The sequence below is a fragment of the Cyanistes caeruleus genome, chromosome 34 (assembly GCF_971803275.1).
Source record: "Cyanistes caeruleus chromosome 34, bCyaCae1.hap1.1, whole genome shotgun sequence".
In the NCBI taxonomy this organism is placed as follows: Eukaryota; Metazoa; Chordata; class Aves; order Passeriformes; family Paridae; genus Cyanistes; species Cyanistes caeruleus.
In genome coordinates this window covers 976,062-998,379 of record NC_141735.1, presented here as the reverse complement: position 1 = coordinate 998,379, position 22,318 = coordinate 976,062, and the positions used below count along the sequence as shown (strand labels likewise).

At 66.1% G+C, this 22,318-nt stretch overlaps 2 protein-coding genes and 2 non-coding genes across 5 annotated transcripts; 3 read left to right on the top strand and 1 right to left on the bottom strand.

The window, feature by feature from the left end:
• Window positions 1-58: 58 nt before the first annotated feature.
• BANF1 (barrier to autointegration nuclear assembly factor 1) lies at window positions 59-2,570 on the top strand. 2 transcript variants are annotated; one of them, XM_086871073.1, is made up of 3 exons: window positions 59-180; window positions 861-991; window positions 1,677-2,570. In XM_086871073.1, the coding sequence occupies exons 2-3, from the start codon at window positions 866-868 to the stop codon at window positions 1,821-1,823; spliced, it is 273 nt and encodes a 90-aa protein (XP_086727199.1). In that variant the 5' UTR covers window positions 59-180; window positions 861-865; the 3' UTR covers window positions 1,824-2,570. The 2 variants fall into 2 exon arrangements, with proteins under 2 accessions (XP_086727199.1, XP_086727200.1); XM_086871074.1 differs by lacking the exon at window positions 59-180 and adding an exon at window positions 332-431 and having other exon boundaries at window positions 564-991.
• Window positions 2,571-2,843: 273 nt separating this feature from the next.
• On the top strand, window positions 2,844-14,281 carry MUS81 (MUS81 structure-specific endonuclease subunit). The gene is made up of 16 exons (XM_086870874.1): window positions 2,844-3,010; window positions 3,852-3,975; window positions 4,161-4,228; window positions 4,331-4,399; window positions 4,487-4,558; window positions 4,639-4,697; window positions 5,548-5,661; window positions 6,567-6,647; window positions 7,080-7,192; window positions 7,657-7,757; window positions 8,770-8,886; window positions 9,880-9,975; window positions 10,758-10,877; window positions 11,497-11,600; window positions 11,824-11,907; window positions 13,271-14,281. Exons 1-16 carry the CDS (start codon window positions 2,876-2,878, stop codon window positions 13,335-13,337), a joined length of 1,524 nt encoding a protein of 507 aa, XP_086727000.1. The 5' UTR covers window positions 2,844-2,875; the 3' UTR covers window positions 13,338-14,281.
• Window positions 14,282-20,224: 5,943 nt separating this feature from the next.
• LOC147647727 (U2 spliceosomal RNA) lies at window positions 20,225-20,415 on the top strand. The gene has a single exon (XR_015281395.1). It is a non-coding gene; the product is annotated as a U2 spliceosomal RNA (small nuclear RNA).
• Window positions 20,416-21,695: 1,280 nt separating this feature from the next.
• On the bottom strand, window positions 21,696-21,886 carry LOC147647726 (U2 spliceosomal RNA). Its single transcript, XR_015281392.1, has one exon. It is a non-coding gene; the product is annotated as a U2 spliceosomal RNA (small nuclear RNA).
• Window positions 21,887-22,318: the final 432 nt, after the last annotated feature.

Genomic DNA, 22,318 nt, shown 5'->3' with positions numbered 1-22,318 from the left:
GCCCCTCTCTATGATCCCAGAGCGCCCCCGAGCGGCCGCCGCTCCGCGCCTGCGCCTCGGTGGTTTCTGCGCGCGCGCCGCCGGAAGTGGCGTCAGCACGGGGCGCCGCCGGATGTGACGTCAGTGCGTAGCGGCAGCGGCCTGAGGCGGGAGCGGCGGTTGGAGCGGCCCGAGGGGACGGTGAGGGGCGGGGGGGGGGGCAGAGGGGACCGGGAGGGGCCAGAGGGGACCGGGAGGGGACCTTGAGGGGCGGGGAGGGGACCCGAGGGGCGGGAGAGCCGGGAGGCGGCGAAGGGGAGGGGCGAGAAGGGCCTGAGGGGCGGGACGGGGCGGGGGGGAGCGGGGGAGTCTGGGAGGGGCGGGAGGGTCCGGCAGGGCTCCCTCGGTGTCCCCTCATTGCTCCCTCAGTGTGCCCCCAGTGTCCCCTCAGAGTCTCCTCAGTGCCCCCCCCAGTTTCCCTTCGGTGAGCCCTCAGTGTCCCCTCAATGTCCCCTCAATGTCCCCTCATTGCTCCCTCAGTGTCCCCTCAGTGTCCCCTCAATGTCTCCTCAATGTCCCCTCAGTGTCCCCTCGGTGCCCCCCCACAGTGTCCCTTCGGTGTCCCCTCAGTGTCCCTTCACTGTCCCCCCAGTGTCCCCTCAATGTCCCCTCAGTGTCCCACTCATTCCCTGTCCCCTCTCTGTCCCCGTGTCCCCTCAGGGTCCCCACCCTGGCACTGTCCCCGTGTCCCCCTGAGCTGTGCCGGTGTCCCCTGAGCTGTCCCTTGGCTGTCCCCACTGTCCCCGCGGTGTCCCCACTGTCCCCGCGGTGTCCCCACTGTCCCCCCGGTGTCCCCTGAGCTGTCCCCTGGCTGTCCCCAGGCGCCATGTCCTCCACGTCACAGAAGCACCGGGACTTCGTGGCGGAGCCGATGGGGGAGAAGCCGGTGGGGACCTTGGCCGGGATCGGGGACGTGCTGGGCAGGAAACTGGAGGAGAAGGGCTTCGACAAGGTGGGGACAGCTGGGGACACTTGGGGGGACATCAGGGACATCTGGGGACATTGGGGACATCTGGGCATACCTGGGGACATCGGGGAGATCTGGGGACGTTATCTGGGTACATCTGGAGACAACAGGGGACATCTGGGGACACCTGGAGACATCAGGGGACATCTGGGGACACCTGGAGATATCTGGGGACACTTGGGGACATCAAGGGACACATGAGGACATCGGGGACAGGGTTTGGACAATGGGGACACTGAGAAAGGACATGGACGAAGACGTTCCCAGGGGGTTGGGGAACACTTGGGGACATTGAGGACACCTGGGGACATCCCCAGGGCTTTGGGGACATCTCCAGGGCTTTGGGGACACTGAGGAAAGGCTTGGACAAAAACATTCCCAGGGCTTTGGGGACACCTGGGGACATCACCACAGGTTTGGGGACCCCTCCAGGGCTCTGGGGACATCTCCAGGGCTTTGGGGACATCTCCAGGGCTTTGGGGACATCTCCAGGGCTCTGGGGACACTGAGGCAAGGCTGGCACAGCGGGACCCCGCTGGGGAGGGGTCCCAGGGGAGCTGCTGGGACCGGGGGGGTGGGACAGGAGCCCCCGGGGGAGGCTCAGGAGGCTCAGGGAGGGGACACCGGCGATGTCCCCAAGGCCGGGGTGACACGGCTGTCCCCGGGCCAGGCCTACGTGGTGCTGGGGCAGTTCCTGGTGCTGCGCAAGGACGAGGAGCTGTTCCGGGAGTGGCTCAAGGAGACGTGCGGGGCCAACGCCAAACAGAGCCGCGACTGCTCGGGCTGCCTGCGCGAGTGGTGCGACGCCTTCCTCTGAGCCCCCTCCCCAAATCCGGGCACCCCAAAACCCCCCCCGAGCCCCTCCCTGGACCCCAAAATCCCTTCCTGGACCCCAAAATCCCTCCCTGCGCCCCAAAACTCGTCCTGGCATCCCGGAAACATCGAAGTCCTGGAGAGTTCCAGCTGCTGGATGCCTCTGGGAGGGGATGGGGGCTCCCCAAAATCATCCTGGGGACCCCAAAACCACCCTGGGGACCCCAAAACCACCCTGGGGACTCCAAAACCCTCCCTGGGGACTCCAAAACTACTCTGGGGACCCCAAAACCACCCCTGAGGACCCCAAAACCACCCCTGGGGACCCCAAAATCACTCTTGGGGACCCCAGAACCACCCCGGGGACTCCAAAACCCTCCCAACCCTTCCCATGCACCCCCTCCCCCACCCCCTCACACCTGTGGCACCCCCAAACCGGTGCTGCCACCCCCCCCAGAATTCATCCCCGGGGGGGTCCCAGGGTGCCACCCCTCCCCCATCACCCCAAAACCACCTTGGGGGGGGTGAGGGGGTCCCCACCTTCCCCTCCCCCCAGCACAGGCTGGGATTTTGGGGTGCCGCCCTCGCGGGGGGGTTCGTGTTCATTTGGGGTGCCCCTCCCCCCGCCATTAGTGTTACTTTGGGGTGCCCCCGCCCCTCCCCCACCGGGGGTCTGTGTTATTTCGGGGGTGCCCCCCCAAGTTTGTTTTTAAAATGATTTTCTAAACAATAAAGGTTTTGCTGTGCTGCACCTGGACGCGTCCTGGGGTTTGGGGGGGCGCGGAAGGATTTGGGGGTTTGGGGGGGAGGATTTGGGGGACCCGAGGAAGATTTGGGGAGACCCGGAACGGCCGGGGTCCTCCAGAGCAGACGAGTTTGGCTTCTGGCAGGAAAGAGCGGAGTCCTCCAGAGCAGACGAGTTTGGCTTCTGGCGGGAAAGAGCGGAGTCCTCCAGAGCAGACGAGTCGCAGCTTCCAAAGCAGCGAGCTCGGCCAGAGCGGCCCCTCGGGGGCGGGAACTTCCGGGCAGCGGCGGCGGCGGCGGGAGAATTGGATCATGGCCGCGGCCGCCGCCGCCTCCTCCCGGCGCCGCCGCCGCCCCCGGGCCCACCCGAACCCGCTGTTCGCCCGCTGGCTCCGGGAGTGGCGGGACGAGGCGCAGGGAACGTGGGCGAGGGGCGCCTACGAGAGGGTGGGTGTGAGGGGGGTCCCCGCTTGGATTTAGGGACCCCCGGCTGCGTCCCCAGGTGAATTTCGGGGGGTCCCCAGGTGAATTTTGGGTCCCCCGGGTGTATTCCGGGTGTATCTCAGGTGTGTTCCAGGTGTATTTTGGGTTCCAGGTGTATCTTAGGTGGGTTTCGGGTGTATTTGGGGTTCCCCAGGTGTGTTTGGGGTGTATTTTGGCCCCCCCAGGTGTGTTTTGGGCCATCCAGGTGTATCTCAGGTGTGTCTCAGGTGTGTTTTGGGCTCCCCAGGTGTGTTTCAGGTGTATTTTGGGTTCCAGGTGTATTCCAGGTGTATCTCAGGTGTGTTCCAGGTGTATCCCAGGTGTGTTTTGGCTCCCCAGGTGTATCTCAGGTGTGTTCCGGGTGTATTTTGGGTTCCAGGTGTGTCCCAGGTGTATCTCAGGTGTATTCCAGGTGTATTTGGGCTCCCCAGGTGTATCTCAGGTGTGTTTCAGGTGTATTTTGGGTTCTAGGTGTATCTCAGGTGTATCCCAGGTGTGTTTTGGCTCCCCAGGTGTATCTCAGGTGTGTTTCAGGTGTATCTCAGGTGTGTTCCGGGTGTATTTTGGGTTCCAGGTGTATCCCAGGTGTATCCCAGGTGTATCCCAGGTGTGTTTTGGCTCCCCAGGTGTATCCCAGGTGTATTTGGGCTCCCCAGGTGTATCCCAGGTGTATCCCAGGTGTATCCCAGGTGTATTTTGGCTCCCCAGGTGTATCCCAGGTGTATCCCAGGTGTATTTGGGCTCCCCAGGTGTATCCCAGGTGTATCCCAGGTGTTTCAGGTGTATCCCAGGTGTTTTCCCGCAGGCCCTGCGCTCCCTGGCCCTGTTCCCGCTCCCGCTCCGTTCCGGCCGCGCCGCCGCCATCTTGCAGCACTTTGGCCCCGCCCTCTGCGCCCGCCTCGACCAACGGCTGAGGCAGCACCGGAGAGGTGGGCGGGGCCTAAAGGGGTGGGGCAGGAGAGGGCGGGGCCTGAAAGGGTGGGGCTTTGATGGGCGGGGCTTGGGGTGGGAGGTGCCTCTGAAAGGGGCGGGGCTGAGAATGAGAGTTCGGTGGTGGGTGGGGCCTGATGGGGTTGTTTTTCATACTGATTTGCATATCATTTGCATATTACAGAGCAGGGGCTCCCCCCCACACCCCCTCCACAAGGGCGGTGCCCGGCCCCTCCCCCAGCCCCACCCAAGGTGAGTCCCCTCCCCCATCCAGGACACCCCACGGGTCCCCACGGTGGGGGGAGGGGCAGAGGAGGCTCCACCCCCAATCTCTGCCCCTCCCCCTTCACCCAGCGCCGCCCTCGGCACTTCCGGCCCCTCCCCCGCTCCGCGGGCCACGCCCTGCTGCAGGTGCTGAGCCAGGTGAGGGGGAGGGGACACTCCTGGCAGGTGGGGGAGGGGCTCCACATCCCCTCCCCCCACCCCCCTCACCCAAAGCCCCTCCCCCAGAGCCCAGAGCCCCTCCCAGAGGCGGAGCTTCTGCAGCAGGCCCAGCCCCTGTGTGACCACGCCCTGACCCAGGTGAGTCACCCCTCCCCCCACCGCCATGCCCCACAGGTGGTGGGGGAGGGGCTGACCCCGTGTGTCCCCTCCCCCCACAGGCAGCTCTGGCTCCGCTCCTGCGCCGGGGCCTCGTGCAGAGGAGCGGCCGCTCCCCCCGGTACGGCCGGGACCCCCCGGGACCCCCCGGGACCCCCCTGAACTCACCTGGGACCCCCTGAACTCACCTGGGACCACCTGGGAACCCCCAAACCCACCTGGGACCCCCCCGGGACCCCCTGAACTCACCTGGGACCCCCTGAACTCACCTGGGACCCCCAGGGACCCCCTGAACTCACCTGGGACCCCCTGAACTCACCTGGGACCCCCTGAACTCACCTGGGACCCCCTGAACTCACCTGGGACCACCTGGGAACCCCCAAACCCACCTGGGACCCCCCTGAACTCACCTGGGACCCCCTGAACTCACCTGGGACCCCCAGGGACCCCCTGAACTCACCTGGGACCCCCTGAACTCACCTGGGACCCCCCCGGGACCCCCCTGAACTCACCTGGGACCCCCTGAACTCACCTGGGACCCCCCCGGGACCCCCCTGAACTCACCTGGGACCCCCCCGGGACCCCCTGAACTCACCTGGGACCCCCCCGGGACCCCCCTGAACTCACCTGGGACCCCCCCGGGACCCCCTGAACTCACCTGGGACCCCCTGAACTCACCTGGGAACACCCAGGACCTTCTGAACTCACCTGGGATCCCCCAGACTCACCTGGGACTCCCAGAACTCACCTGGACCCCCCCCCAGGACCCCCCAGGACCCTCCCAAACTCACCTGGGACTCCCCAGGATCCCCTGAACTCACCTGGGACTGCCTGGGACCCCCCAAACTCACCTGGGACCCCCCAAACTCACCTGGACCACCCGGGACCCCCCCTGTGACTCCCAAGACCCCCCAGAACCCCCCCGGGACCCCCCCCAAGCCCCCCCCCCACGTCACCCCTCCCCCCTCCAGGTACTCGCTGACCCCGAGGGGGCGGAGCCTCGCCGAGGCCCCGCCCCCCGGCCGGGTGCGCCCGCAGCGCCCCCTGGCGGAGCAGGAGGAGAACTGCGCCCCCTCCCCCCCACCGTGAGTTTGGGGGAGCGGGGACCCCCCGAGGGTGAATTTGGGACCCCCCGAGGGTGAATTTGGGACCCCTGACGGTAAAATTTGGGACCCCCTGAGGGTGAAATTTGGGACTCCCTGAGGGTGAAATTTGGGACCCCCCGAGGGTGAATTTGGGACCCCCCGAGGGTGAATTTGGGACCCCCCGAGGGTGAATTTGGGACCCCTGAGAGTGAATTTGGGATCCCCCGAGGGTGAATTTGGGACCCCCCGAGGGTGAAATTTGGGGTCCCCTGAGGGTGAATTTGGGACCCCCTGAGGGTGAAATTTGGGACCCCCTGAGGGTGAAATTTGGGGTCCCCTGAAGGTGAAATTTGGGACCCCCGAGGGTGAAATTTGGGACCCCCTGAGGGTGAAATTTGGGACCCCCTGAGGGTGAATTTGGGACCCCCTGAGGGTGAATTTTGGGGTCCCCTGAGGGTGAAATTTGGGGACCCCCCGAGGGTGAATTTGGGACCCCCTGAGGGTGAATTTGGGACCCCCTGGCGGTGAAATTTGGGGTCCCCTGAGGGTGAAATTTGGGACCCCCGAGGGTGAATTTGGGACCCCCCGAGGGTGAATTTGGGACCCCCTGAGGGTGAATTTGGGACCCCCCGAGGGTGAAATTTGGGACCCCCCGAGGGTGAAATTTGGGGTCCCCTGAAGGTGAAATTTGGGACCCCCTGAGGGTGAAATTTGGGAACCCCTGAGGGTGAATTTGGGATCCCCTGAAGGTGAAATTTGGGACCCCCCGAGGGTGAAATTTGGGGTCCCCTGAAGGTGAAATTTGGGACCCCCGAGGGTGAAATTTGGGGTCCCCTGAGGGTGAATTTGGGACCCCCCGAGGGTGAATTTGGGACCCCCTGAGGGTGAAATTTGGGGTCCCCCAGGTGCGACCCCGAGCAGGAATTTGAGCTCCGTCCGGGCGAGTTCGACATCGTCCTGTGCGCCGACGTCACCGAGGCCAACGGGTGCCTGTCCCCACCCCCACCGTGTCCCCAACCCCCCCTGAGGTGTCCCCGTGTCCCCCCCGGTGTCCCCGTGTCCCCTTGAAGTGTCCCCAACCCTCCCCGAGGTGTCCCCAGTCCCCCCACGTGTCCCTGTGTGTCCCCCCCATGTCTCTCTGAGCTGTCACCACCCCCCCGTGATGTCCCTATGTCCCCGTGTCCCCCCCCGGTGTCCCCATGTCCCCCTGAGCTGTCCCCACCCCCCCACGGTGTCCTCATGTCCCCATGATGTGTCCCCATGTCCCCCCCAGGGTGTCCCCATGTCCCCCCCTGCTCTCCCCGTGTCCCCTCCCGGTGTCCCCACCCCCCTGTGGTGTCCCCATGTCCCCCCTGTGGTGTCCCCCTGTCCCCCCTGGTGTCCCAGTGTCCCCCCCTGACGCGTCCCCGTGTCCCCAGCCCCGCTGGGGGGGTTCCGGCTCTGCTCCGTTCCCGGGGGGTTCCGCTGCTCCTGCGGCGCCTCCACGTCGGCGACTTCCTGTGGGTGGCGCGCGAGAAGGACCCGCCCACAGGTGGGCGTGGCAATGGGGAGGGGGCGTGGCAATGGGGAGGGGGCGTGGCAGGGGTGGTCCCACCCCAGGGACTGGGTGGGGCAGTTCAATGGGTGTGGTCATTAATGGGTGTGGTCACATGGGGCGGGGCCAGAGTGGAGGGTGGGGTGGTGTTGACCACGCCCTTTTTGGGGTGGGGCTGGTGCTGACCACACCCTCAGTACCGCTGTTATTGGCTGGGTGTAACCAGAGGGGGTGTGGTAATGTCCTGGCCACGCCCATTGCTGTGGGTGTGGCCCTGGGGTGGGGCCAGGTGTGACCTCACCTGGGTGGAGTCAGGTGTTGGCTCCACCCCGTGGTGGCCATGATGGGTGGGCGTGGCCTGGGATTGACCCTGCCCCTTGGTGAGGGGGCAGGGCCTGGGTGTGGCCGGTGGGCGTGGCTGGGTGGGCGTGGCCAGGTGTGACCGTGCTGGCCCCGCCCAGGCCGCGCCCCCCGGGAGCTGGTGCTGGACGTGGTGGTGGAGCGGAAATCGGCGGCGGATTTGGGGAACAGCGTCCGGGACGGGCGGTACCACGAGCAGAAGGTGGGGCTGGGGGACTGGGGGGGACTGGGAGGGACTGGGGGGCACTGGGGGGCACTGGGAGGGGACTGGGGGGGACTGGGAGGGACTGGGGGGCACTGGGGGACACTGGGAGGGGACTGGGAGGGCACTGGGGGACACTGGGAAGGGAATCATGGGGAGCGGGCGGGACTGGGATAAACTGGGATAAACTGGGACAAACTGCGATAAACTGGGATAAACTGGGATAAACTGGGACAAACTGGGATAAACTGGGATAAACTGGGACAAACTGGGATAAACTGGGACAAACTGGGACAAACTGGGACAAACTGGGATAAACTGGGATAAGCTGGGATAAAGTGGGAGGGGAGTGTGGGCACTGTGGGGGGAGGGGGGGCAGAGATTGGGGGCAACTGGGATGGACTGGGAAGAGACTGGGGGGGGGGTGGGGCTGTGCCCTGGGGGGGCTCAGACTGTCCCCGTGTCCATCTGTCCGTCCCCGTGTCCGTGTGTCCGTCCCCGTGTCCATGTGTCCATCCCTGTGTCCCCATGTCCGTGTGTCCGTCCCCATGTCCGTGTGTCCGTGTGTCCGTGTGTCCCTGCCCGCGTGTCCATGTGTCCATCCCCGTGTCCGTGTGTCCCTGCCCGTGTCCGTGTGTCCGTGTGTCCGTCCCCGTGTCCTTGTGTCCCTGCCCGTGTCCGTGTGTCCGTGTGTCCCCGTGTCCGTGTGTCTGTCCCCGTGTCCGTGTGTCCATCCCTGTGTCCGTGTGTCCGTCCCCGTGTCCGTGTGTCCGTGTGTCCATCCCCGTGTCCGTGTGTCCATCCCTGTGTCCGTGTGTCCGTCCCCGTGTCCGTGTGTCCCTGCCCGTGTCCGTGTGTCCATCTGTCCACGTGTCCATCCCATGTCCGTGTGTCCGTCCCCGTGTCCGTGTGTCCATCTGTCCACGTGTCCATCCCATGTCCGTGTGTCCGTCCCCGTGTCCGTGTGTCCATCTGTCCGTGTGTCCCCGTGTCCGTGTGTCCGTGTGTCCAGTTCCGGCTGCGTCGCTCCGGGCTGCGTTTTCCCGTTTATCTCCTGGAGGAGCCGGGGGAGGGGGAGCCGCTGCCCCTCCCCCTCCCCACCCTGCGCCAGGCGGCCGCCAACACCCAGGTACCCCCTGAGACCCCTCCCCAAATCACCCCGAGACCCCTCCCCAAATCACCCCGAGACCCCTCCCCAAATCACCCCGAGACCCCCTGAGACCCCTCCCCAAATCACCCAGGTACCCCCTGAGACCCCTCCCCAAATCACCCCGAGACCCCCTGAGACCCCTCCCCAAATCACCCAGGTACCCCCTGAGACCCCTCCCCAAATCACCCCGAGACCCCTCCCCAAATCACCCAGGTACCCCCTGAGACCCCTCCCCAAATCACCCAGGTACCCCCTGAGACCCCTCCCCAAATCACCCCGAGATCCCCTGAGACCCCTCCCCAAATCACCCTGAGATCCCCTGAGACCCCTCCCCAAATCACCCCGAGACCCCCCCCAAATCACCCTGAGACCCCCTGAGACCCCCCCCAAATCACCCCGAGACCCCCCCCAAATCACCCCGAGACCCCTCCCCAAATCACCCCGAGATCCCCTGAGACCCCTCCCCAAATCACCCTGAGACCCCCTGAGACCCCTCCCCAAATCACCCCGAGACCCCCTGAGACCCCTCCCAAAATCACCCCGAGACCCCTCCCCAAATCACCCTGAGACCCCTCCCCAAATCACCCCGAGATCCCCTGAGACCCCTCCCCAAATCACCCAGGTACCCCCTGAGACCCCTCCCCAAATCACCGCGAGACCCCTCCCCAAATCACCCAGGTACCCCCTGAGACCCCTCCCCAAATCACCGCGAGACCCCTCCCCAAATCACCCAGGTACCCCCTGAGACCCCTCCCCAAATCACCCTGAGACCCCTCCCCAAATCACCCCGAGATCCCCTGAGACCCCTCCCCAAATCACCCCGAGATCCCCTGAGACCCCTCCCCAAATCACCCCGAGACCCCTCCCCAACACGCAGGGACCCCCGGGTTGGATTTGGGTGGGTTTGGGGGTCCCGGGGAAGGTTTTGGGGGTCCCGGGGGTGTTGGGGGGGTCTCAGAGCCCCCTCCCCAGGTGGTGGACGGGTTCCTGGTGACGCGAACGAGGGACCCCCAGGACACGGCGGCGTATTTGGGGGTGCTGGGGGAGCAGCTGAGGAGGAGATTTGGGGTGAGGAGGGGGCTGGGGGGGCTTCGGGGGGGAGATTTGGGGTGGGGGGGCTTTGGGGAGGGGGAGGGAGGGAGAGGACACTGGGGGGGGTGGTTGGGGGGCAGTGGGGAGATGGAAGGGGGGCACAAGAGGGGGGATGTGGGGGGATTTGGGGGTCCTAGGGGGGATTTGAGGGTCCTGGGGGGGATTTGGGGGGGTCCTGGGGGGGATTTGGGGGTACTGGGGGGGATTTGAGGGTCCTGGGGGGGATTTGGGGGGGTCCTAGGGGGGATTTGAGGGTCCTGGGGGGGGATTTGGGGATCTTGGGAGGGATTTGGGGGTGCTGGGGGGGATTTGGGGGGTCCTGGGGGGGATTTGGGGGTGCTGGGGGGGATTTGGGGGTCCTGGGGGGGATTTGGGGGTGCTGGGGGGGATTTGGGGGGGTCCTAGGGGGGATTTGGGGGGTCCTGAGGGGGATTTGGGGGGGTCCTGAGGGGGATTTGGGGGTGCTGGGGGGGATTTGGGGATCCTGGGGGGGATTTGGGGGGGTCCTGGGGGGGATTTGAGGGTCCTGGAGGGGATTTGGGGGGTCCTGAGGGGGATTTGGGGGTGCTGGGGGGGATTTGGGGGGTCCTGAGGGGGATTTGGGGTTCCTAGGGGGGATTTGGGGGTCCTTGCAGAGGGGGAGGATGAGGAGGGGACACGGGGGGGGGCTCAGGGGAAGGATTTTTGGGGGGGGGGGGCGATGTTGGGGACCCCCGAGCGGCACTGAGGGGTCCCCCCCTCCCCTCCCCTCCCCCCAGGGCCGGGTGCTGCGGGCGTGGGGGGGGGCTGTGACCGCCCGGGGACCCCCCGAGCCCCCCGGGACCCCCCTGGCCCTGCTGCCCTTCCAGAGGCTGCGCGAGGGGGGGGGCAAGAACCAGGTGGGGCTGGGGGGGGGCAAAAATGGGGCTGGGGGCGATTTGGGGGGGGTGGGGGGTCCTGATCTCCCTGGAGGGGGCTGGGAGTTCACGGGGGGCTAAAAGGGGGCCCTGGGGGGGGGGCTGGGGGTCACTGGGGGGGTCCTGAAAGGGGGGAGGGGGTCCCGAGTTGGTCCTGGGGGGCAGAAAAGGGACACGGGGGGGGAGGGGGGGGTTGGGCTGTTTGGGGGGGCTTTGGGGGTCTCTTCACCCCAAATTTTGCCCCCCCAGACCCAGACCCGTGTCCTGGGGGGGTATTTTGGGGTGGGGGGGGGTATTTTGGGGTGGGGGGGGTATTTTGGGGTCCCCTGACCCCCAAGTTTTGCCCCCCCAGACCCAGACCCGTGTCCTGGGGGGGTATTTTGGGGTGGGGGGGTTATTTTGGGGTCCCCTGACCCCCATTTTTTGCCCCCCCAGACCCAGACCCGTGTCCTGGGGGGGTATTTTGGGGTGGGGGGGTTATTTTGGGGTCCCCTGACCCCCATTTTTTGCCCCCCCAGACCCAGACCCGTGTCCTGGGGGGGTATTTTGGGGTGGGGGGGTTATTTTGGGGTCCCCTGACCCCCATTTTTTGCCCCCCCAGGCCCAGACCGTGGGGGCCGTGTTCGCCCGGCAGCTGCTGCAGCTGGGGGGGCTCAGTGGGGGCAGGGCCGGGGCCGTCCTGCGCCGCTTCCCCACCCCCGCCAGGTTTGGGGGGTCCCGGGGGGTCCTGGGGGGTCCTGGGGGGTCCTGGGGGGTCCCGGGGGGGGTTGGGGTCCCCCATGAGGAGTCCCCGAGCTCCCGGATGTCCCCAAAAGGGGAGGGGGAGGGGGGAGGGGAAGAAGGGTGGGGGATGGGGGCGGTTCTCGGGGTGGGGGAGGGGTCGCTGGGGTTTTTGGGGTCCCCTGAGTTGTGGCCCCTCCCCCCGCAGCCTCATGGCCGCCCTGGGCCCCTCCCAGGACCCCCAGAAGTGCCGGGAGCTGCTCAGTGCCCTGCGCTGCGGCCCCGCCCAGAGGTGAGACCCCCCCCCAAAACCTGGGAACCCCAAATCCCCGAGATCCCAAATCCTGGAACCCCAAATTCCAAAAATCCCAAATCCCGGGGATCCCAAATCCTGGAACCCCAAATCCCCGAGATCCCAAATCCTGGAACCCCAAATCCCCGAGATCCCAAAGCCTGGGAACCCCAAATCCCAAAAATCCCAAATCCTGGAACCCCAAATCCCCGAGATCCCAAATCCCCGAGATCCCAAATCCTGGAACCCCAAATTCCAAAAATCCCAAATCCCCGAGATCCCAAATCCTGGAACCCCAAATCCCCGAGATCCCAAATCCTGGAGATCCCAAATCCCAAAAATCCCAAATCCCCGAGATCCCAAATCCCCGAGATCCCAAATCCCCGAGATCCCAAATCCTGGAACCCCAAATCCCCGAGATCCCAAATCCTGGAACCCCAAATCCCCGAGATCCCAAATCCTGGAACCCCAAATCACCGAGATCCCAAATCCTGGAACCCCAAATCCCAAAAATCCCAAATCCCGGGGATCCCAAATCCTGGAACTCCAAATCCCGGGGATCCCAAATCCTGGAGATCCCAAATCCCGGGGATCCCAAATCCTGGAACCCCAAATCCCAAAAATCCCAAATCCCCGAGATCCCAAATCCCCGAGATCCCAAATCCTGGAACCCCAAATCCCCAAGATCCCAAATCCTGGAACCCCAAATCCCCGAGATCCCAAATCCTGGAACCCCAAATCCCCAAGATCCCAAATCCTGGAACCCCAAATCCCCAAGATCCCAAATCCTGGAACCCCAAATCCCCGAGATCCCAAATCCTGGAACCCCAAATCCCCGAGATCCCAAATCCTGGAACCCCAAATCACCGAGATCCCAAATCCTGGAACCCCAAATCCCAAAAATCCCAAATCCCGGGGATCCCAAATCCCCGAGATCCCAAAACCTGGAACCCCAAATCCCGGGGATCCCAAATCCTGGAACCCCAAATCCCAAAAATCCCAAATCCTGGAACCCCAAATCCCTGAGATCCCGAATCCTGGAACCCCAAATCCCCGAGATCCCAAATCCTGGAACCCCAAATCCCAAAAATCCCAAATCCCGGGGATCCCAAATCCGGGAGATCTCAAATCTCAGGGATCCCAAATCCACAAACCTCAAAATCCTGGAACCCCAAATCCCAAAAATCCCAAATCCTGGAGATCCCAAATCCTGGAGATCCCAAATCCCGAGAGCCCCATTCCCAAGGACCCCTCCCCCCCCCAGTTCCTGTCCCCAAATCCCTGCAGCCCCTCCCCCACCCCCCGATTTTGGGGTCCCCCCCCGGGATTTTGGGGGTCTCACCCCCCCTCTCCCCCCCCACAGGAGCCTGGGCCCCTCCCTCAGCGGGGCCCTGGTGCGGCTCTACGGGACCCCGGGGCCGCTGGCCTGAGGGGACAGCGCTGGCACCCCGCTGGCACCCCCTGTCACCTCCTGCCACGTCCTGTGTCACCCCCTGTGTCACCCCCTGTCACCTCCTGTGTCACCCCTGTCACCCTGGTGTCATCTCCTGTCACCCCCTGTGTCACCCCCTGTGTCACCCCTGTCACCCCCTGTGTCACCCCCTGTGTCACCCCTGTCACCTCCTGTGTCACCCCCTGTGTCACCCCTGTCACCTCCTGTCACCCCCTGTGTCACCCCCTGTGTCACCCCTGTCACCTCCTGTGTCACCCCTGTGTCACCCCTGTCACCTCCTGTCACCCCCTGTGTCACCCCCTGTGTCACCCCTGTCACCTCCTGTGTCACCCCTGTGTCACCCCTGTCACCCCCTGTGTCACCCCCTGTGTCACCCCTGTCACCTCCTGTCACCCCCTGTGTCACCCCCTGTGTCACCCCTGTCACCTCCAGTGTCACCCCCTGTGTCACCCCTGTGTCACCCCCTGTGTCACCCCCTGTGTCACCCCCTGTCACCCCCTGTGTCACCCCCTGTGTCACCCCTGCCACCTCCTGTGTCACCCCTGTCACCCTGGTGTCACCCCCTGTGTCACCCCTGTCACCCTGGTGTCATCTCCTGTGTCACCTCCTGTCACCCCCTGTGTCACCCCCGGTGTCACCCCCTGTGTCACCCCTTGTCACCCCCTGTGTCACCCCCGGTGTCACCTCCTGTCACCTCCTGTCACCCCCTGTGTCACCCCCTGTGTCACCCCCTATGTCACCCCCTGTCACCTCCTGTCACCTCCAGTGTCACCTCCTGTGTCACCCCTGTCACCCCCCAGTGTCACCCCAGTGTCACCTCCTGTGTCACCCCTGTCACCTCCTGTCACCCCCCAGTGTCACCCCCTGTGACCCCTGGTGTCACCCCCGGTGTCACCCCCCAATAAAGCCCCTCCCCCACAACTGCAGCAGCTGGAGTTTTATTTTGGGGGAGGGCGAGGGGGGGAGGTGACACCGGGGGGACAGGGGAGGGTGACAGTGGTGACAGGGACAGCGTGGGGGTGACAGCAGGGACGGGGTGACACCGGTGACAGGGTGGGGGTGACAGCGGGGACAGGGACAGGGTGACACCGCGGGGACAGGGGAGGGTGACAGTGGTGACAGGATGGGGGTGACACCAGGGACAGGGTGGGGGTGGCAGGAGGTGACAGTGACACCGGTGATGGCACCAGGGGTGTCCCCAAAAACGGGGTGGGGTCCCTTGGGGTCAATTTGGGGTCACCTAAACCAGGTGGGGGGAGGGTGGGGCTGTCCTGGGACCCCAAAAGAGCGGGGGGAGGGTCCCCAAAAACGGGGTGGGGTCACCCCAACTTCCCAGGCCGGGGGTGGGGCCGGGTTTGGGGGGTGGGGCCGGGTTTGGGGGGGTGGGGTCGGGTTTTGGGGTTTGAGGCCGGGTTTGGGGGGGTGGGGTCGGGTTTGGGGGGTGGGGCCGGGTTTGGGGGGTGGGGCCGGGTTTTGGGGTTTGGGGCCGGGTTTTGGGGGGTGGGGCCGGATTTGGGGTTTGGGGCCGGGTTTTGGGGGGGTGGGGCCGGGTTTTGGGGGGTGGGGCCGGGTTTTGGGGGGTGGGGTCGGGGTGGGGCCACCTTTGGGATTTTGTGGGATTTGGGCCGGGGTTGGGATTTGGGATTTGCGGGGGGGGGGGGGAGGGGCGGGGACAGGGTGGGATCTGAGGTTTGGGGTGGGGGAGGGGGGGGTGAGGCCGCTTTTGGGATTTGGGGGCGGGGGGGCCGCTCTTGGCAGGGTTTGGGGTTTGGGGTTTGGGATTTGGGGGGGCGGGTCCGGCTGTTTCCCCAGCCCGCGCAGGAGGAGGAGGAGGAGGAGGAGGAGGAGGAAGCGCGATGCTGGTGGCGCTGGTGGCGCTGGTGGCCGTGGCGGCGGGGGGGGACACGGGGGTCCCGCCGACCCCCCCGTGCCCGCTGGGTTTCGGGCCGGTGGCGGCGGGGGGCTGCGGGGACAGGGACGAATGTCGCACGGCCGCCGTGTGCCACCACATGTGCCTCAACCACCACGGCGGCTTCGCCTGTCACTGTCACCGCGGCTTCGTCCTGCAGCCCGACGGGGTCACCTGCCGCCGCCGCCGCCGCCCCCCGCCCGGGGGACACCGGCACCGGCCCGCGACCCCTCCCCGGGGGCTCGGGGGACAGCGGGGACAGCCCGCGACCCCTCCCCAGGAGCTGTGGGGACACCGGGGACAGCCCGCGACCCCTCCCCAGGAGTTCGGGGGACACCGGGGACAGCCCGCGACCCCTCCCCAGGAGCTGTGGGGACACCGGGGACAGCCCGCGACCCCTCCCCAGGAGCTGTGGGGACACCGGGGACAGCCCGCGACCCCTCCCCAGGAGCTGTGGGGACACCGGGGGCAGCCCGCGACCCCTCCCCAGGAGCTGTGGGGACACCGGGGACAGCCCGCGACCCCTCCCCAGGAGCTGTGGGGACACCGGGGACAGCCCGCGACCCCTCCCCAGGAGTTCGGGGGACACCGGGGACAGCCCGCGACCCCTCCCCAGGAGCTCGGGGGACAGCGGGACCGGGCGGAGCGGAGCCGGGGATGGAGAGCCCGGGACGGGACGGGAGGAGGCGAAGGCTCGCAGCGGGATTTGGCGGCGGAGCGGAACCGCGGCTCGCAGGAGGATTCGGAGCGGGACCGGCACCGGCACCGGGATTCCCTGCAGGATCCGCACCCGGGCTCGCACCGGGAGAGACACCGGGATTTGCCCTCGGGATGGCACCGGGAGCCGCGGCCGGGGCGGCACCGGGACTCGCACGGGGATTGGGACCGGGATTGGGACCGGGATTCGGAGCAGGATCCCCGCCAGGATCTGGACCGGGATTCGGACCGGGATTGGGACCGGGATTGGAACCAGGATTGGGACCGGGATTCGGACCGGGATTCCCAGGATTTGCCCGTGGAGCGGCACCGGGGCTCGCACGGGGATTGGGACCGGGACCCGGACCGGGATTCCCGTCAGGATTTCCATGAGCATTCCCAGCCCAGCCTTCAGCGGGATTGGCACCGGGATTTGCCCGAGGATTCCCGGGAGGATTTGCCCCCGGGAGGGCACCGGGATTGGCACCGGGATTGGCACCGGGATTTGCGGCCGGAGCGGGGCTCGCACGAGGATTCCCACCGGGATTGGCACCGGGACCGGGATCCCGGCTGGCGCGGGGATTCCCGGGAGGCTTCGCACCGGGACTCGCACCGGGACTCGGACAGGGATGGGGGCTTGGGAGCGCCCCGGCACCGGGGCTGGCACCGGGATTCCCCCCGGGATTCTCCCCGGGATTCCCTCCGGGACCCCGCCCCCGCCGGTGACACCTCCCCCGTGCCCCCCTATAGGGACGAGGACCCCGATCCTTACGGGGACCCCTACGAGGACCCCGAGCCGCAGCTCTGGGACCCCGACACCTACGGGGACCCCTATGGGGGCCCGGCCCCCCCCTACAGGGCCGAGGAGCCCCGGGAGGGGCCGTGGGACCCCGAAACGGAGCCCTGGGACCCCGACATTTATGGGGACCCCTATGGGGACCCCTACGAGGATGAGGAGCCTGAAGGGGAGCCCTGGGACCCCGCCCCGCCCCCCTCGGACCCCTACAGGGACCCCGAGCCCGGGAGCCTCCGGAGGGGCCGGGACCCCCAAACCCGGCCCTGGGATCCCTATGGGGACCCCCAGAGTGTGCCCGGGGACCCCCAAACCCGGCCCTGGGACCCCTATGGGGATGGGGACCCCCAGAGTGTGCCCGGGGACCCCCAAACCCGATCTTGGGACCCCTATGGGGATGGGGACCCCCAGAGTGTGCCCGGGGACCCCCAAACCCGGCCCTGGGATCCCTACGGGGACCCCCAGAGTGTGCCTGGGGACCCCCAAACCCGGCCCTGGGATCCCTATGGGGATGGGGACCCCCAGAGTGTGCCCGGGGACCCCCAAACCCGGCCCTGGGACCCCTATGGGGACCCCTACAGTGATGAGGACCCCCAGGATGACCCCAGGGACCCCCATGAGGTCCCCGAGGCCGAGCCCTGGGACCCCCCGAGGGACCCCAATGGGCTCAGCCCCTCCCCCAGGCCCCATGGGAGCCCCCAAACCTCCTCCTTCGCCCCCCAGCATCCCCCAAGTTCCCCCCCAGTTGCCCCCCCAGAATCCCAGTCGCCCCCAGTTGTCCCTGCAACTGTCCCCCCCAAGCCCCGAGCCCCCCAGTTTGTCCCAGTTACCCCTCCCAGAACTCAGGGCCTCCCAGTCGCCCCCCCACTTGTCCCAGTTACTCCCCCCACAGCCGAGGCCTCCCCAGTTGCCCCCCCTAAATCCCAGTTGCCCCCAGTTCCCCCCCCAACGCCCCCCCCCGCACTCAGACCCTCCCAGTTTGGCCCAGTTACCCTCCCAGTTCCCCCCACAGCTGCTCCCCCAAAATCCAGGCACATCCCAGTTCTCCCAGTTGCCCCCCCCAAAGGCAAAGACCCCCCAGCTTCCCCCCCACGCCCCCAAACCCCCCCAGTTCCCCCCCCCCAGGCCGAGGCCTCCCCAGTTATCCCAGTTACCCTCCCAGTTACACCCCCAGTTGTCGCCCCCGGAGTCAAGGACCCCCCAGTTGCCCCCGTGACCCTCCCAGTTGCCCCCCCAGTGGCCCCAGTTGCCCCCCCAGTGGCCCCAGTTGCCCCCAGGCCCCCTCCCAGTGGCGGCTCCCTGAGGCTCGGGCTGGTGTTCGCGCTGCCGGTGGCACTGGGAGGGGCACTGGTGATACTGGGAGCACTGGGAGGGCTGGGGAGACCCCCCCGGCCCCCCCCGAGCCCCCACGGCTGAGGGTGCTGGGGGGGAGGGGGGGCCCAAACTGGGAGGGACACCCCAAACTGGGAGTCCAAACTGGGAAAGGACCCCCGAACTGGGAGTGGACCCCCGAACTGGGACCAGGACCCCTCCCAAACTGGGGGAGAAGGCTCCGACTGGGAGCTCCCCTCCCCCACCCCAGAAATTCCCTGCTCTCCCTTCCCAAACTGGGAATCCAAACTGGGACGGGACCCCCGAACTGGGACCCGTCCCAGACTGGGATTGTGGACCCCAAACTGGGATTGTGGACCCCAAACTGGGATTGTTTGACCCCAAACTGGGATTGTTGACCCCAAACTGGGATTGTTTGACCCCAAACTGGGACTGACCCCTCCCCCAGTCCCGCCCTGCCCCCCGGGTGGGGGAGGGGCGGGGGGGGTGAGGGCAATAAAGGCTCGGTGCTGCCCCTCCCCCACCCCGCGCCTGAGTCCGTTTTTGGGGGGCTCGGGGGGAGGGGCAGATCGGGGTGCGCGCGGTGGGGGAGGGGAGGGAAGGGCCGGCTCCCCTCCCCCTCCCGCTCCAGCTGTTGAGCGGATCCAGCTGTGGGTGGGGGGAGGGCGCGGCCCGTGAGTCACCAGCGAGGGGTCCCCTGGGGGGGGGAGGGGCGGGGAACGCCCAGGACAGGGGGTCCCCCTGGGGGGGGGGAGGGGCGTGACGTCATAGCTGAGAGGGGGGAGGGGGGGGCAGGGCACGGGGGAGCTCCTGGGAGCGTCCCAGTTCACACCAGTATAGCCCGGGCGGGACCAGTGTCCCCGTCCCAGTGTCACCAGTGCCACCAGTGTCCCCATCCCAGTGTCACCAGTGTCACCAGTGCCACCGGTGTCCCCATCCCAGTGTCACCAGTGTCACCAGTGCCACCGGTGTCCCCATCCCAGTGTCACCAGTGTCACCAGTGTCCCCGTCCCAGTGCCACCAGTGTCACCAGTGCCAACATCCCAGTGCCACCAGTGACCCCGTCCCAGTGCCACCAGTGTCATCATCCCAGTGCCACCAGTGCCACCAGTGTCATCATCCCAGTGCCACCAGTGCCACCAGTGTCCCCGTCCCAGTGCCACCAGTGTCCCCATCCCAGTGCCACCAGTGTCCCCGTCCCAGTGCCACCTGTGTCATCATCCCAGTGTCACCAGTGTCCCCGTCCCAGTGCCACCAGTGACCCCGTCCCAGTGCCACCAGTGTCCCCATCCCAGTGTCACCAGTGCCACCAGTGTCCCCGTCCCAGTGCCACCAGTGTCATCATCCCAGTGTCACCAGTGTCACCAGTGTCACCAGTGTCACCAGTGTCATCATCCCAGTGCCACCAGTGTCCCCATCCCAGTGTCACCAGTGTCCCCATCCCAGTGCCACCAGTGCCACCGGTGTCCCCATCCCAGTGCCACCAGTGTCCCCATCCCAGTGCCACCAGTGCCACCAGTGTCACCAGTGTCCCCATCCCAGTGCCACCAGTGTCCCCGTCCCAGTGCCACCAGTGTCACCAGTGTCACCATCCCAGTGTCTCCAGTGTCACCAGTGTCACCAGTGCCACCAGTGTCCCCGTCCCAGTGCCACCAGTGTCACCAGTGTCACCAGTGCCACCGGTGTCCCTGTCCCAGTGCCACCAGTGTCATCATCCCAGTGCCACCTGTGTCACCAGTGTCACCAGTGTCACCAGTGTCCCCATCCCAGTGTCCCCATCCCGGTGCCACCAGCGCAGCCCGGATGGCGCGGAGGGGGAGGAGCGAATGCAAATCCCGGCGCTCCGTTCACCAATCACGCTGAAGGGGCGGAGCGGCAGAGCAGGCGGGGATAGAGGCGGGGTTATGCAAATCAGAGAGACATCGACACACCCGAAAGGCATCACGGGAGCAGAATTGGGGCAGAATTGGGGGGTTTCGGGGCTCGGCGCGGGCGGAGCGCGGGAGCGAAGCGCGGAGCGGCTGCGGAAAAGCTCCCGGAGCGGCTCGGGGCGGGCGCGGGGGCGGCGCGGGGGTGAGCGTGAGGTTGGGGCGGGCCGAGCGGGGCCGGCTGCGGGGCGAGGAGCTCCCCCGGCATCGCTTCTCGGCCTTTTGGCTAAGATCAAGTGTAGTATCTGTTCTTATCAGTTTAATATCTGATACGTCCTCGATGAGAGGACTTCATATTAAACGGATTTTTGGGCTCGGGAGTTGGACCCGGAGCTTGCTCCCTCCGCTCCGCGCATCGTCCCGGTATTGCAGTGCCTCCGGGAACGGTGCACCCCGCCCGGGGTCATCACAGGGTTAAAGACAGACTCAGCTCCTGCTGCTCTATCGCGATATCGCTGCCCATCGTCCCGGTATTGCAGTGCCTCCGGGAACGGTGCACCCCGCCCGGGGTCATCACAGGGTTAAAGACAGACTCAGCTCCTGCTGCTCTATCGCGATATCGCTGCCCATCGTCCCGCTATTGCAGTGCCTCCGGGAACGGTGCACCCCGCCCGGGGTCATCACAGGGTTAAAGACAGACTCAGCTGCTGCTGCTCTATCGCGATATCGCTGCCCATCGTCCCGCTATTGCAGTGCCTCCGGGAACGGTGTACCCCGCCCGGGGTCATCACAGGGTTAAAGACAGACTCAGCTCCTGCTGCTCTATCGCGATATCGCTGCCCATCGTCCCGCTATTGCATACATTTAATAAATAAAACACTTTCACTCGCCTCACAGATCCACTCACTGAAACATTCCCGCTCGCCTCTCGGTCCCATTTTAGAACGGAACACATCGGGTATAAACGCACATTACATCACCGGCTTTTTGCAAATATCAAAACAAATATTAAATGTAAAATGTTTGCGAGCGCGGCGGGGCCGGTGCGGGGACAGCGGCAGCGGGAGCGGGGGAGAAGGGTCCGGGTGTGAGGCGCAGCTCGGGGATATCGCGACAGAGAAGGGCTGGAGGCTGAAGCGCAGCGATATCGCGATAGAGCAGCAGGAGCTGAGTCTGTCTTTAACCCTGTGATGACCCCGGGCGGGGTGCACCGTTCCCGGAGGCACTGCAATAGCGGGACGATGGGCAGCGATATCGCGATAGAGCAGCAGCAGCAGGAGCCGAGTCTGTCTTTAACCCTGTGATGACCCCGGGCGGGGTGCACCGTTCCCGGAGGCACTGCAATAGCGGGACGATGGCAGCGATATCGCGATATCGCAGGAACAGCTGAGTCTGTCTTTAACCCTGTGATGACCCCGGGCGGGGTGCACCGTTCCCGGAGGCACTGCAATAGCGGGACGATGGGCAGCGATATCGCGATAGAGCAGGAGCTGAGTCTGTCTTTAACCCTGTGATGACCCCGGGCGGGGTGCACCGTTCCCGGAGGCACTGCAATACCGGGACGATGGGCAGCGATATCGCGATAGAGCAGCAGGAGCTGAGTCTGTCGTTAACCCTGTGATGACCCCGGGCGGGGTGCACCGTTCCCGGAGGCACTGCAATAGCGGGACGATGGGCAGCGATATCGCGATAGAGCAGCAGGAGCTGAGTCTGTCTTTAACCCTGTGATGACCCCGGGCGGGGTGCACCGTTCCCGGAGGCACTGCAATACCGGGACGATGCGCGGAGCGGAGGGAGCAAGCTCCGGGTCCAACTCCCGAGCCCAAAAATCCGTTTAATATGAAGTCCTCTCATCGAGGACGTATCAGATATTAAACTGATAAGAACAGATACTACACTTGATCTTAGCCAAAAGGCCGAGAAGCGATGCCGCCGCAGCTCCTCGCCCCGCAGCCGGCCCCGCTCGGCCCGCCCCAACCTCACGCTCACCCCCGCGCCGCCCCCGCGCCCGCCCCGAGCCGCTCCGGGAGCTTTTCCGCAGCCGCTCCGCGCTTCGCTCCCGCGCTCCGCCCGCGCCGAGCCCCGAAACCCCCCAATTTTGCCCCAATTCTGCTCCCGTGATGCCTTTCGGGTGTGTCGCTGTCTCTCTGATTTGCATAACCCCGCCTATTTAATATGCATAACCCCGCCCCCCTTTCGCCTCACCTCAGCCGTTCCCCGTTTCCTTTTCTCGTTTTCCGGCCCATCCCGCGATTTTCTCTCGCGTTTCGCCTCCGCCGAGCCCCAGAAATTCCAGTTTTCCCCAAAATATCGCTCCCGGCGCTGCCGACTCCCTGTGGCACCCGGGGTGGGCTCAAGGG

Coding starts and splice junctions, on each gene's coding strand:
- MUS81 (XM_086870874.1), top strand. CDS start 2,876: ATGGCCGCGGCCGCCGCCGCCTCCTCCCGGCGCCGCCGCCGCCCCCGG. Junction 11,601..11,823: donor CGCTTCCCCACCCCCGCCAG/GTTTGGGGGGTC, acceptor CTCCCCCCGCAG/CCTCATGGCCGCCCTGGGCC. Junction 11,908..13,270: donor CGCTGCGGCCCCGCCCAGAG/GTGAGACCCCCC, acceptor CCCCCCCCACAG/GAGCCTGGGCCCCTCCCTCA.
- BANF1 (XM_086871073.1), top strand. CDS start 866: ATGTCCTCCACGTCACAGAAGCACCGGGACTTCGTGGCGGAGCCGATG. Junction 992..1,676: donor AGGAGAAGGGCTTCGACAAG/GTGGGGACAGCT, acceptor TCCCCGGGCCAG/GCCTACGTGGTGCTGGGGCA.